The 13,410-nt window shown below is 41.2% G+C and overlaps 1 protein-coding gene across 2 annotated transcripts in view; it reads left to right on the top strand.

The window, feature by feature from the left end:
• LOC126251334 (transcriptional regulator ATRX homolog) overlaps nucleotides 1–3,686 on the top strand; it is a 500,398-nt gene extending 496,712 nt beyond the window's left edge. For both annotated transcript variants that reach the window (XM_049951680.1, XM_049951678.1), the window contains one exon: nucleotides 3,009–3,686. In XM_049951680.1, the coding sequence (XP_049807637.1) occupies nucleotides 3,009–3,100 (92 nt within the window). In that variant the 3' untranslated portion in view covers nucleotides 3,101–3,686. The remainder of the gene's footprint in view (nucleotides 1–3,008) is intronic.
• The last annotated feature ends 9,724 nt before the right edge of the window (nucleotides 3,687–13,410 follow it).

The following is a 13,410-nucleotide window of genomic DNA, read 5'->3' as shown; positions in this document are numbered from 1 at the left end:
CCAGCCTGTCTCAGAAGATGATACAATTTTTTTATGAAATGACTTCCAACTGAATCAGTGCTTACATCCAGGCCTGAGGGTGGTGCAATTTCATACTGATACGTGGGCTCATACTGCCATGATCTTTGTAAAGTTCACTCCATATTCTTGTTTTTGAAATAACACTACATACCTCTCAACCTGTGAAGTTTCATTTTGTATCTTTCTCTGCTTCTGCATGCTTCACTTTTTCGTCAGGCAGTGATTTTTTTTTAATGATACTTGTCATATAGAAAAATGTTTTGTAAGTATTTCCTAAAGAGTATTTTATTTTTATGTCATATATTTTTTATTGTGATGATGGTACTTGTTACCAAAAGTTCTAATCATTTTGCAAAGTAAAAGTACAACTGTAGATTGAAGTAAATAAAAAAAAATTCTTGTTGGGTTTGTCATTCTTCCAAGCAACAGAGTGGATAGAATATGCTTTGAAATCTTGTGCAGTAAGCTTTCTTTGATCTCTGTTTCTACTGCACATGTTTCAGATTGAAAAAAATTACTTTTATTTACTTATTTTAATACTAATTGCCTACCTTAAAAAAGGTGCAGGCAGTAAATATTCTACTATCAATGGTGGCAATTTTTCTTTCTTATTGAGATGAAAACAGTGAATCATAAAATCCCACAAGCCAAACCATTTTACCCCATAAATGACAGGAGGAGTCACTCCTACTCTGTTTTAACCTGACTCTTAGAGCTATTAAATTGGGACTGCTTGCAATACCTCCAAACCAAAACAAACTCAACAGCTTTACTGTTCATTGCTGAAGGTATTGTTAATCAAGACATTATTGATTCTGTTGCCCTAATCCATGTATTATTTCCTGCCTGGCACCCTATCACAATATGATTCTTTTCTTGAAAATTCTTTCATAAAGAACCTTTATCCTCTACCACTTGGCTAAGACAATTACTTTTCTTGAAGAGGTATGGAATTCAGCACTATTTTCTTAATTCTTTCTGCAAGGACTATCTCACACCTCTTCCCTGACTAGTACATAACTACAGATCTTTAGTCCTATCCTACTGCCTCTAACATTAGTGGTTTTCACCTGCTAAAAGTATTTATGTACTTCATTTAATCTAATAATTTCTTCTAACAAGTAAAATATTTGAAACTGTTGCTGCCACTACTTGACAAGTCTCAAGCATCCGTCTTTGCTTCCACATGATCTTGAAAGGAATTTGCAAAGACATTGATTGAGACCAGACTAAGATATGAAATATATTACACACTGTCAAAAACAGTGTAAGTCTCCAAGTATCCAGTGTTTATAGTAAGACCTGGTAATGTGGCAGCATCTACATAATCCAAATGATTCGCTCTGTCACTGAGTGTTGTTTTGAGCAGATGCAACAGGAGCTTGAGAAGTCAGTCATGGCTGAACATTGTTTGGAGAGTGGACAAAAGATACAATTTGAAAAGATGAATGCCTTGGCTCATGCATCATCTTTTGAGGACTCCATTATAAAGAAGGTGGCCAAGATTAGAATAAACGGCAACAATTTCAACCAAGATCAGGAGTACACTTTTAATGAGCTACAGGGCGGACTTTAAACACCAAGCAGAAATTAATATGAGTGCTTGATACTTGTAGGGAGTGGGAGCTGCAGTTTCAGACCTGGGTCCAGCCCCTTGCACCATCTGATATCACTGAATCCCATGGCAGTTCACAGCTGTCAATAGTTTACCGACTCGTCTTCCCATGTAATGTCATTTCGTCCCATCTCTGTAAGGTTCCACACACTGCTACAGCACCTATGTAAGCAGAACTCTGCCCATGTTTCCTTCTGATGACTATGACAGAGACAGCTGTCAGATTGAGAATTTATTTGAAGTGCTGTGACTTGGAAATGGAAAAGGTTTTTCAGCATTCTACATAGACTTACCTCTGAGCAGATCATCTATTTGGAAGGATGGCCACTGATAAAAGTGTGGCCAAGGCCAACTAGACACCATGTTTCAAGGCCTTGTGCACTCCGTAAGGCAGTTTACTTCACCAGGTTTTCTGAGTTACATAGGTGCGAACTCACGCCAGATTCACTGGTCCCATTCTGTGATAGCCTCTGTATCTTCTCACTTACCTTCTCCCTTTTGTACCTGTCACATTCCATCTGCTTTCATGCTGTTACCTGTATCTTTAATTTCCTCTCACACCCTTTCTGTCTGTCTTCTACTCCAGACCAGTTCACTTCCTGAAACATTATCTCTATCTCTCTCTCTCTCTCTCTCTCTCTCTCTCTCTCTCTCTCTCTCTCTCTCTAAAACATATTACAGTTTTATGTTTTGAGGGTCGATAGCTTTTTTTTTAACTACTAACAGAGGTGCATTTGCATTTGAAATTTATCTTCCTTTTTTGGTCAGAATATTTTGCTTGTGCACACATTTCATGAGGATGTTCTTCCTCAACTTCTTTTGTTGTCCTCCCTTTGAAGCTAGATAATTTCCAGATATTGTACACAGTTAAATATTGTACAGCTCTAATAGACACATAGCCATAACTAGAATTAATGAAGTATATGTATGGTAACTGCAGATAGTATGACTTCACAAATAAAACACGGTGTGGTGTCTGATGATAAAATTTCTATGTATAGAATACAGATTTGAGAGAGAGAGAGAAAATGAAATACTTATGACTTTTCAAACTTAGTGGTAGTTAGCACTGAAATACTTGTGCAGAGAATAAAATGAAGCCAAAAATATGACATAAAGTGATGTTACCTTTCTACTGCATCTGCACTGTGGATACTGTTTCATGTTGAGAATTTCCTGTTGGCTGTCAATTGTAATAATGGAAGTCTTATAGAATTTCCCATTCGTAAAAGTTTGCTTAGACAAATTAACCTGCTTCTTAGCCAGCTGCTGAACTGAAAATCAAAACCTTTTAAGCCAAAACAAAGTCAATTATGTTATTACATTCAGTTTCAGTAGGTACTCAACTAATGGCGTTGAACTTTTATTGCAGGTAGAAATCTGGGTCTTCAGATGGAAAACACTGTATCTTCACTGCCACAGCAACACACACCTAGTGATGACAGTATTGAAATTATTGATTAGTTGTTTTAAACTAAGATGAATGTGTGTGCTTCTGTTTGTGTACAAAACTTTTTGTTATACAGTAACTATTATTTATCTGAATTTAGTTTGTACATAAAGGCATAATTTTTTTACATGTGTTTTAAAAAAAATATTTATGGATTAAATGTGGCTTCTAATATATTGTTCAGTTATTGTTACACTAGGTCATGAAATTTGACTCTGTAATAACAGTCTCTGGCGTGAAGTATTCATTGTTTCTCTTGAGAATCACATTTGTTATAGTGTTGCGCAAGAATTGCTGTATGGTTGTTTTTCTTTGGGTGATGAGAAAATTTGACACACTAAAACAGTCATTGCATTCCTATTCCCCATTGAATTTACAATATTGGGTGTACAAATGTATGTTGTTTTTCTTTGGGTGATGAGAAAATTTGACACACTACAATAGTCATTGCATTCCTGTTCCCCATTGAATGTACAATATTGGGTGTACATATGTATTGGTTATCTGAAATACATGAGAAAATGTGTAATTTTGTTTGTGTGTGTATAAATTTATTGGATATATGAAATACATTAGAAAATGTGTAATTTTGTTTTTGTAAGTGAGAAAATATCTGTAATATTAGTAAGTTCAGTTTTAATAAATTATTCACAATGTTGTGAATGTGTATGTACCATGGAGTGAACACTTTATTATGTATACACACCTAGAGGCTGGTAGAGAGGCAGTAAGTGAGAAGAAGAAAGTTAAAGAACAGTACAGATACTGTGTTTTCAAACAGTAATCCAAATAGGTTACTCTCAGAGTATGCTGGTTTAATAGCCCTATACTTGACAGTCAATACGACTGCTCGCTCAATGATGGGTCAGCACCTAAGCAATGGAAAGTTGCACAGGTCACACCAATACTTATGAAAGCAAATAGGAGTAATAATCAGAATTACAGTCTCATATCACTGATGTTGATTGGCAGTAGCAGTATTTTGGAACATATACATGATGACTCAAAAAGAAAGAGCAGATTTCAGTTGTTTATTAAAGACATACTGTGAAAGATAGAAACACATTGCACATGTCTCTGGATAGAGGAAGGTTCAGAGTTTTATGTTCACACAGACACTATAACATACACTCAACAAGAGCATCATGCATTGCTCGAGAAACATCAAAACAGTTGTCCATTTCATTCCACAAACAAATCAACGGCTCCCTGTTATTAAATTTACAGCTTCAACAATTCAGTTTCTAAGCTCTTTGAAGAGTAGCTGTCATAGGTGGCAAAGACTCTTGTCTTTTATATACAGTACAACTACAGAAAAAACCACAAGGTGTGAGGTCTGGTGACCTGGGAGGCCAAAGCAATGAAAAAGATCTTGACAACCTCTTCCAATACAATTGGTGTTGATAAGATAGTGTCGCTCATCAAGAATACATGAAAATTAAATCATTGGAATCTTTGTGAAGCTGGAGAAACAACCAATTTTGCAGCATGTCGAGGTATGACATTCCTGTCACAGTTTCCTCCACAAAAAAAGAAGGGTCCATAAACTTTTGAACAGAAAAGGCAGAAAACACATTCAGTCCCGGTGCATTACTTTCACGTTTAATGACAATACCAGGATTTTCTGACCCCCAAATCCTTACATTATGGTGCTTTGCTTTACCCCTATAGATCAAACACTGATTTGCCAAAAAAGATGAGTCATTCAGAAAAAGTGTCCTGACATTGTGGAAAATTGAAATGCAAAATTTGTACCTTCTGTTATGGTTCTCAAGGTGCAATTGCTGCAGTATTTGCAATTTGTAAGGTGCTGTTTCAGAACATGCCACACTGTTTGAGGAAATCGAAGTTCTTGACCTGCTTATCTTTTGGACTTCTGAGGGGTCTGTGTGAACGCATCTCGGATATACGCTACATTTTCATCAGACTTGAGTGGTCAACCAGTTCTTTTCCCTTTCCATATGCAACCAGGTTACAAGAATTATGTATGCCAGTCTTAAATATGATTTGTAGAAGCGGCTTCGCACTGAATGGATGGCAGAATGCACATTGCAGTTGAACAATAGATTGCCTTTGTGCAAATTGCAACACACAAAATAGTTCTCTTGTAGTGTAGTTGCCATGTGGTCTGGAGAGTTCTGTGCCTAGTAAGTGGATGTTGTTGTTGTTGTTGTGGTCCTCAGTCCCGAGACTGGTTTGATGCAGCTCTCCATGCTACTCTATCCTGTGCAAGCTTCTTCATCTCCCAGTACCTACTGCAACCTACGTCCTTCTGAATCTGCTTAGTGTATTCATCTCTTGGTCTCCCTCTACGATTTTTACCCTCCACGCTGCTCTCCAATGCTAAATTTGTGATCCCTTGATGCCGCAAAACATGTCCTACCAACCGATCCCTTCTTCTAGTCAAGTTGTGCCACAAACTTCTCTTCTCCCCAATCCTATTCAATACCTCCTCATTAGTTACGTGATCTACCCACCTTATCTTCAGCATTCTTCTGTAGCACCACATTTCGAAAGCTTCTATTCTCTTCTTGTCCAAACTGGTTATCGTCCATGTTTCACTTCCATACATGGTTACACTCCATACAAATACTTTCAGAAACGACTTCCTGACACTTGAATCTATACTCGATGTTAACAAATTTCTCTTCTTCAGAAACACTTTCCTTGCCATTGCCAGTCTACATTTTATATCCTCTCTACTTCGACCATCATCAGTTATTTTACTCCCTAAATAGCAAAACTCCTTTACTACTTTAAGTGTCTCATTTCCTAATCTAATCCCCTCTGCATCACCCGATTTAATTTGACTACATTCCATTATCCTCGTTTTGCTTTTGTTGATGTTCATCTTATATCCTCCTTTCAAGACACTGTCCATTCCGTTCAACTGCTCTTCCAAGTCCTTTGCTGTCTCTGACAGAATTACAATGTCATCGGCAAACCTCAAAGTTTTTACTTCTTCTCCATGAATTTTAATACCTACTCCGAATTTTTCTTTTGTTTCCTTTACTGCTTGCTCAATATACAGATTGAATAACATCGGGGAGAGGCTACAACCCTGTCTCACTCCTTTCCCAACCACTGCTTCCCTTTCATACCCCTCGACTCTTATAACTGCCATCTGGTTTCTGTACAAATTGTAAATAGCCTTTCGCTACCTGTATTTTACCCCTGCCACCTTCAGAATTTGAAAGAGAGTATTCCAGTCAACGTTGTCAAAAGCTTTCTCTAAGTCTACAAATGCTAGAAACGTAGGTTTGCCTTTTCTTAATCTTTCTTCTAAGATAAGTCGTAAGGTTAGTATTGCCTCACGTGTTCCAACATTTCTACGGAATCCAAACTGATCTTCCCCGAGGTCCGCTTCTACCAGTTTTTCCATTCGTCTGTAAAGAATTCGCGTTAGTATTTTGCAGCTGTGACTTATTAAACTGATAGTTCGGTAATTTTCACGTCTGTCAACACCTGCTTTCTTTGGGATTGGAATTATTATATTCTTCTTGATGTCTGTGGGTATTTCGCCTGTCTCATACATCTTGCTCACCAGATGGTAGAGTTTTGTCAGGACTGGTTCTCCCAAGGCCATCAGTAGTTCTAATGGAATGTTGTCTACTCCCGGGGCCTTGTTTCGACTCAGGTCTTTCAGTGCTCTGTCAAACTCTTCACGCAGTATCTAATCTCCCATTTCATCTTCATCTACATCCTCTTCCATTTCCATAATATTGTCCTCAAGTGCATCATCCTTGTATAAACCCTCTATATACTCCTTCCATCTTTCTGCTTTCCCTTCTTTGGTTAGAACTGGGTTGCCATCTGAGCTCTTGATATTCATACAAATGGTTCTCTTCTCTCCAAAGGTCTCTTTAATTTTCCTGTAGGCAGTATCTATCTTACCCCTAGTGAGACAAGCCTCTACATCCTTACATTTGTCCTCTAGCCATCCCTGCGTAGCCATCTTGCACTTCCTGTCGATCTCATTTTTGGGACGTTTGTATTCCTTTTAGCCTGCTTCATTTACTGCATTTTTATATTTTCTCCTTTCATCAATTAAATTCAATATTTCTTCTGTTACCCAAGGATTTCTATTAGCCCTCGTCTTTTTACCTACTTGATCCTCTGCTGCCTTCACTACTTCATCCCTCAGAGCTACCCATTCTTCTTCTTCTGTATTTCTTTCCCCCATTCCTGTCAATTGTTCCCTTATGCTCTCCCTGAAACTCTCTACAACCTCTGGTTCTTTCAGTTTATCCAGGTCCCATCTCCTTAAATTCCCACCTTTTTGCAGTTTCTTCAGTTTCAATCTGCAGTTCATAACCAATAGATTGTGGTCAGAATCCCCATCTGCCCCTGGAAAGGTCTTACAATTTAAAACCTGGTTCCTAAATCTCTGTCTTACCATTATATAATCCATCTGATACCTTTTAGTATCTCCAGGATTCTTCCAGGTATACAACCTTCTTTTATGATTCTTGAACCAAGTGTTAGCTATTATTAAGTTATGCTCTGTGCAAAATTCTACAAGTCGGCTTCCTCTTTCATTTCTTCCCCCCAATCCATATTCACCTACTATGTTTCCTTCTCTCCCTTTTCCTACTGACGAATTCCAGTCACCCATGACTATTAAATTTTCGTCTCCCTTCACTACCTGAATAATTTCTTTTATCTCGTCATACATTTCATCAATTTCTTCATCATCTGCAGAGCTAGTTGGCATATAAACTTGTACTACTGTAGTAGGCATGGGCTTTGTGTCTATCTTGGCCACAATAATGCGTTCAGTATGCTGTTTGTAGTAGCTAACCCGCACTCCTATTTTTTTATTCATTATTAAACCTACTCCTGCATTACCCCTATTTGATTTTGTATTTATAACCCTGTAATCACCTGACCAAAAGTCTTGTTCCTCCTGCCACCGAACTTCACTAATTCCCACTATATCTAACTTTAACCTATCCATTTCCCTTTTTAAATTTTCTAACCTACCTGCCCGATTAAGGGATCTGACATTCCACGCTCCGATCCGTAGAACGCCAGTTTTCTTTCTCCTGATAACGACGTCCTCTTGAGTAGTCCCCGCCCGGAGATCCGAATGGGGGACTACTGACGAATGTCAGTAAGTGGATAACGAATGGAAAAGACTCACCACAGTTTAATAACAAAATTTGGCGGGTGCTGAGGAAACAGAGGCTGTTGCACTCTCAGCTCAAAAGAGAATGCATAAGGCGTGACAGGTGGAGGTTAGTAGAGATTCATGCGTCTGTGTGAAGATCTATGCATGAAGAATACAGCAACTACCAATGTACAAATGTCAAACCTTAGCAAAAGATTTGACTGAGAACCTGAGGAAATTCTTATTGTATGTAAAACTGCTAAGCAGGAATAAGGCTTCCTTCCAGTCCCTTGTTGATCAGTATGGTGTGAGAGTTGAAGATAGCAAAACAAAAGCTGTACTTTTAAATTTCATGTTCTATAAATCGTTCACACAGGAGAATCAACAAACTTACAGTCATTTGACCATTGGACAGACTCCTGTGTGGATGACATAGTAATACGCATAATTGGCATTGAGAAACAACTTAAGGATTTGAAATCAAATAATTCACCATGTCTGACTGGAATCCCAGTTCGATTTTACAGAGAGTACTCTATGGTATTGGCCCCTTGCCTAGCTTGCATTTGTCATGAATCTCTCGGCCAGCACAAAGTCCCAAGTGACTGGAAAAAAGTGCAGGTGGCTGTAGTATATAAGAAAGGATCTGCAAAATTACAGACCAACACCCCTAACTTTGGTTAGATGCAGAATCCTTTAATGTATTTTCAGTTGGAACATAATAAACTTTCTTGAGACTGAGAAACGTATGCCCATGAATGAACAAGTTTTCAGAAAGCATCGCTCATGTTAAACTCAGCTTGCCTTTTCTCACATGATATACTGAGAACTATAGATGAAGGGCAGCAGGCAGATTGCATATTTGTACATTTTCAGAAAGCATTTGACACAGTGCCCCATTACAGGCTGTTAATGAAGGTACGGGCATATGGAATAAGTTCACAGATATATGAGTGGCTCGAAGACTTCTTAAATAATAGAACCCAGTACATTGTCCTCGACAGTGTGTTCATCAGAGACAAGGGTATCAACAAGAGTGGCCCAGGGAGATGTGATAGGACTACTGTTGTTCTCTATATACATGAATCGTTAGTCAGACAGGATGGGCAGCAATCTGTGATTGTTTGCTGATGATGCTGTGGTTTACAATGAGATGTCAAAGTTGAGTGACTGTGGGAAGATAAAAGACGGCTTAGACAAAATTTCCAGTTGGTGCGATGAATGGCAGATATCCCTAACTGTGGAAAGAAAGTACAGTAATGCGGATGAATAGGAAGAACAAACCTGTAATGTTTGGATACAGTGTTACTAGTGTCCTGCTTGACACAGTCAAGTTATTTAAATATCTGGGCGTAGCGTTGCAAAGTGATATGAGATGGAATGAGCATGTGAGAACTGTGGCTGGGACGGCAAATGGTCAACTTTGGTTTATCGGGACAATCTGAGGAAAGAGTGGTTCACCTGTATTGAGTGACGTTCAAGTGTCTGGGATCTGTACCAGGTCAGATTGGAGGAAGGCATTGAAGCAATTTAGAGGCAGGATGCTAGGTTTGTTACCAGTAGGTTCTAACAACATGTAAGTGTTACAGAGATGTTTTGGGAACTCAAATGAGAATTCCTGGCGTGAAAGCGACATTCTTTTGGAGAAATATTGCTGAGAAAATGTAGAGGACTGGCATTTGAAGCTGACTGCTGAACAATTCTACTGCTGCCAACATACATTGTGCATAAAGGCCACGAAGATAAGACATGAGAAGTTTGGCTCATATGGAGGCATACAGACAACCATTTTTCCCTCATTCTATTTGTGAGTGACAAGTAGTGGTAATGGGCGCCCTCCACCACCGTATGGTGGCTTGCTGAGTATCTGTGTAGATGTAGATGTACAAGGGGTAGTGGTTTTTAATGCCTTGACTTCATGTACTGTAAGTGGCAATTTTATAGCAAGGTCCATAAGATGATGGAAGCATATGACTATTGAAACTGGTCATCTGAGAGCAATAAATGTGTCTGCATTGCGATTGTGGTGTATTAAGTGTGTTCATTGTCAACAGAAAATTAATTTCTCTACATTGGGGTAATTTGAATACATGTCTTCTGCAACTTTGTATAACATGTGTGCAAGGCATGTGATGTAGACAAAATTGGGATAGAGAATCTGAAGCTCCTTAGTAGCTGCTTAAGCCATGTGTGAAGCAGTGTCTTTTACTAGCAGGAATAGTTGTCTCTGTTTACACCACCCAGCCATAGCAGCTTTGTAGAGTTGTCAAACAAAATGGCAATTGTCACATTCTGTGTTCTTCGAGACAATTCATCTACATCTACATCTACATTTATACTCCGCAAGCCACCCAACGGTGTGTGGCGGAGGGCACTTTACGTGCCACTGTCATTACCTCCCTTTCCTGTTCCAGTCGCGTATGGTTCGCGGGAAGAACGACTGTCTGAAAGCCTCCGTGCGCGCTCTAATCTCTCTAATTTTACATTCGTGATCTCCTCGGGAGGTATAAGTAGGGGGAAGCAATATATTCGATACCTCATCCAGAAACGCACCCTCTCGAAACCTGGCGAGCAAGCTACACTGCGATGCAGAGCGCCTCTCTTGCAGAGTCTGCCACTTGAGTTTATTAAACATCTCCGTAACGCTATCACGGTTACCAAATAACCCTGTGATGAAACGCGCCGCTCTTCTTTGGATCTTCTCTATCTCCTCCGTCAACCCGATCTGGTACGGATCCCACACTGATGAGCAATACTCAAGTATAGGTCGAACGAGTGTTTTGTAAGCCACCTCCTTTGTTGACGGACTACATTTTCTAAGCACTCTCCCGCCTTACCAACAATTAATTTTATATGATCATTCCACTTCAAATCGTTCCGCACGCATACTCCCAGATATTTTACAGAAGTAACTGCTACCAGTGTTTGTTCCGCTATCATATAATCATACAATAAAGGATCCTTCTTTCTATGTATTCGCAATACATTACATTTGTCTATGTTAAGGGACAGTTGCCACTCTCTGCACCAAGTGCCTATCCGCTGCAGATCTTCCTGCATTTCGCTACAATTTTCTAATGCTGCAACTTCTCTGTATACTACAGCATCATCCGCGAAAAGCCGCATGGAACTTCCGACACTATCTACTAGGTCATTTATATACACTCCTGGAAATGGAAAAAAGAACACATTGACACCGGTGTGTCAGACCCACCATACTTGCTCCGGACACTGCGAGAGGGCTGTACAAGCAATGATCACACGCACGGCACAGCGGACACACCAGGAACCGCGGTGTTGGCCGTCGAATGGCGCTAGCTGCGCAGCATTTGTGCACCGCCGCCGTCAGTGTCAGCCAGTTTCCCGTGGCATACGGAGCTCCATCGCAGTCTTTAACACTGGTAGCATGCCGCGACAGTGTGGACGTGAACCGTATGTGCAGTTGACGGACTTTGAGCGAGGGCGTATAGTGGGCATGCGGGAGGCCGGGTGGACGTACCGCCGAATTGCTCAACACGTGGGGCGTGAGGTCTCCACAGTACATCAATGTTGTCGCCAGTGGTCGGCGGAAAGTGCACGTGCCCGTCGACCTGGGACCGGACCGCAGCGACGCACGCATGCACGCCAAGACCGTAGGATCCTACGCAGTGCCGTAGGGGACCGCACCGCCACTTCCCAGCAAATTAGGGACACTGTTGCTCCTGGGGTATCGGCGAGGACCATTCGCAACCGTCTCCATGAAGCTGGGCTACGGTCCCGCACACCGTTAGGCCGTCTTCCGTTCACGCCCCAACATCGTGCAGCCCGCCTCCAGTGGTGTCGCGACAGGCGTGAATGGAGGGACGAATGGAGACGTGTCGTCTTCAGCGATGAGAGTCGCTTCTGCCTTGGTGCCAATGATGGTCGTATGCGTGTTTGGCGCCGTGCAGGTGAGCGCCACAATCAGGACTGCATACGACCGAGGCACACAGGGCCAACACCCGGCATCATGGTGTGGGGAGCGATCTCCTACACTGGCCGTACACCACTGGTGATCGTCGAGGGGACACTGAATAGTGCACGGTACATCCAAACCGTCATCGAACCCATCGTTCTACCATTCCTAGACCGGCAAGGGAACTTGCTGTTCCAACAGGACAATGCACGTCCGCATGTATCCCGTGCCGCCCAAAGTGCTCTAGAAGGTGTAAGTCAGCTACCATGGCCAGCAAGATCTCTGGATCTGTCCCCCATTGAGCATGTTTGGGACTGGATGAAGCGTCGTCTCACGCGGTCTGCACGTCCAGCACGAACGCTGGTCCAACTGAGGCGCCAGGTGGAAATGGCATGGCAAGCCGTTCCACAGGACTACATCCAGCATCTCTACGATCGTCTCCATGGGAGAATAGCAGCCTGCATTGCTGCGAAAGGTGGATATACACTGTACTAGTGCCGACATTGTGCATGCTCTGTTGCCTGTGTCTATGTGCCTGTGGTTCTGTCAGTGTGATCATGTGATGTATCTGACCCCAGGAATGTGTCAATAAAGTTTCCCCTTCCCGGGACAATGAATTCACGGTGTTCTTATTTCAATTTCCAGAAGTGTATATTGTGAAAAGCAATGGTCCCATAACACTCCCCTGTGGCACGCCAGAGGTTACTTTAACGTCTGTAGACGTCTCTCCATTGATAACAACATGCTTTGTTCTGTTTGCTAAAAACTCTTCTATCCAGCCACACAGCTGGTCTGATATTCCCTAGGCTCTTACTTTGTTTATCAGGCGACAGTGCGGAACTGTATCGAACGCCTTCCGGAAGTCAAGAAAAATAGCATCTACCTGGGATGCTGTATCTAATATTTTCTGGGTCTCATGAACAAATAACGTGAGTTGGGTCTCACACGGTCGCTGTTTCCGGAATCCATGTTGATTCCTACATAGCAGATTCTGGGTTTCCAAAAACGACATGATACTTGAACAAAAAACATGTTCTAAAATTCTACAACAGATTGACGTCAGAGATATAGGTCTATAGTTTTGCGCATCTGCTCGACGACCCTTCTTGAAGACTGGGACTACCTGTGCTCTTTTCCAATCATTTGGAACCCTCCGTTCCTCTAGAGACTTGCGGTACACGGCTGTTAGAAGGGGGGCAAGTTCTTTCGCGTACTCTGTGTAGAATCGAATTGGTATCCCGTCAGGTCCAGTGGACTTTCCTCTGTTGAGTGATTCTAGT

The sequence above is a fragment of the Schistocerca nitens genome, chromosome 4 (assembly GCF_023898315.1).
Source record: "Schistocerca nitens isolate TAMUIC-IGC-003100 chromosome 4, iqSchNite1.1, whole genome shotgun sequence".
In the NCBI taxonomy this organism is placed as follows: Eukaryota; Metazoa; Arthropoda; class Insecta; order Orthoptera; family Acrididae; genus Schistocerca; species Schistocerca nitens.
Note: the sequence above shows the minus strand (reverse complement) of the source record. Positions and strands in the feature narration are given on the sequence as shown.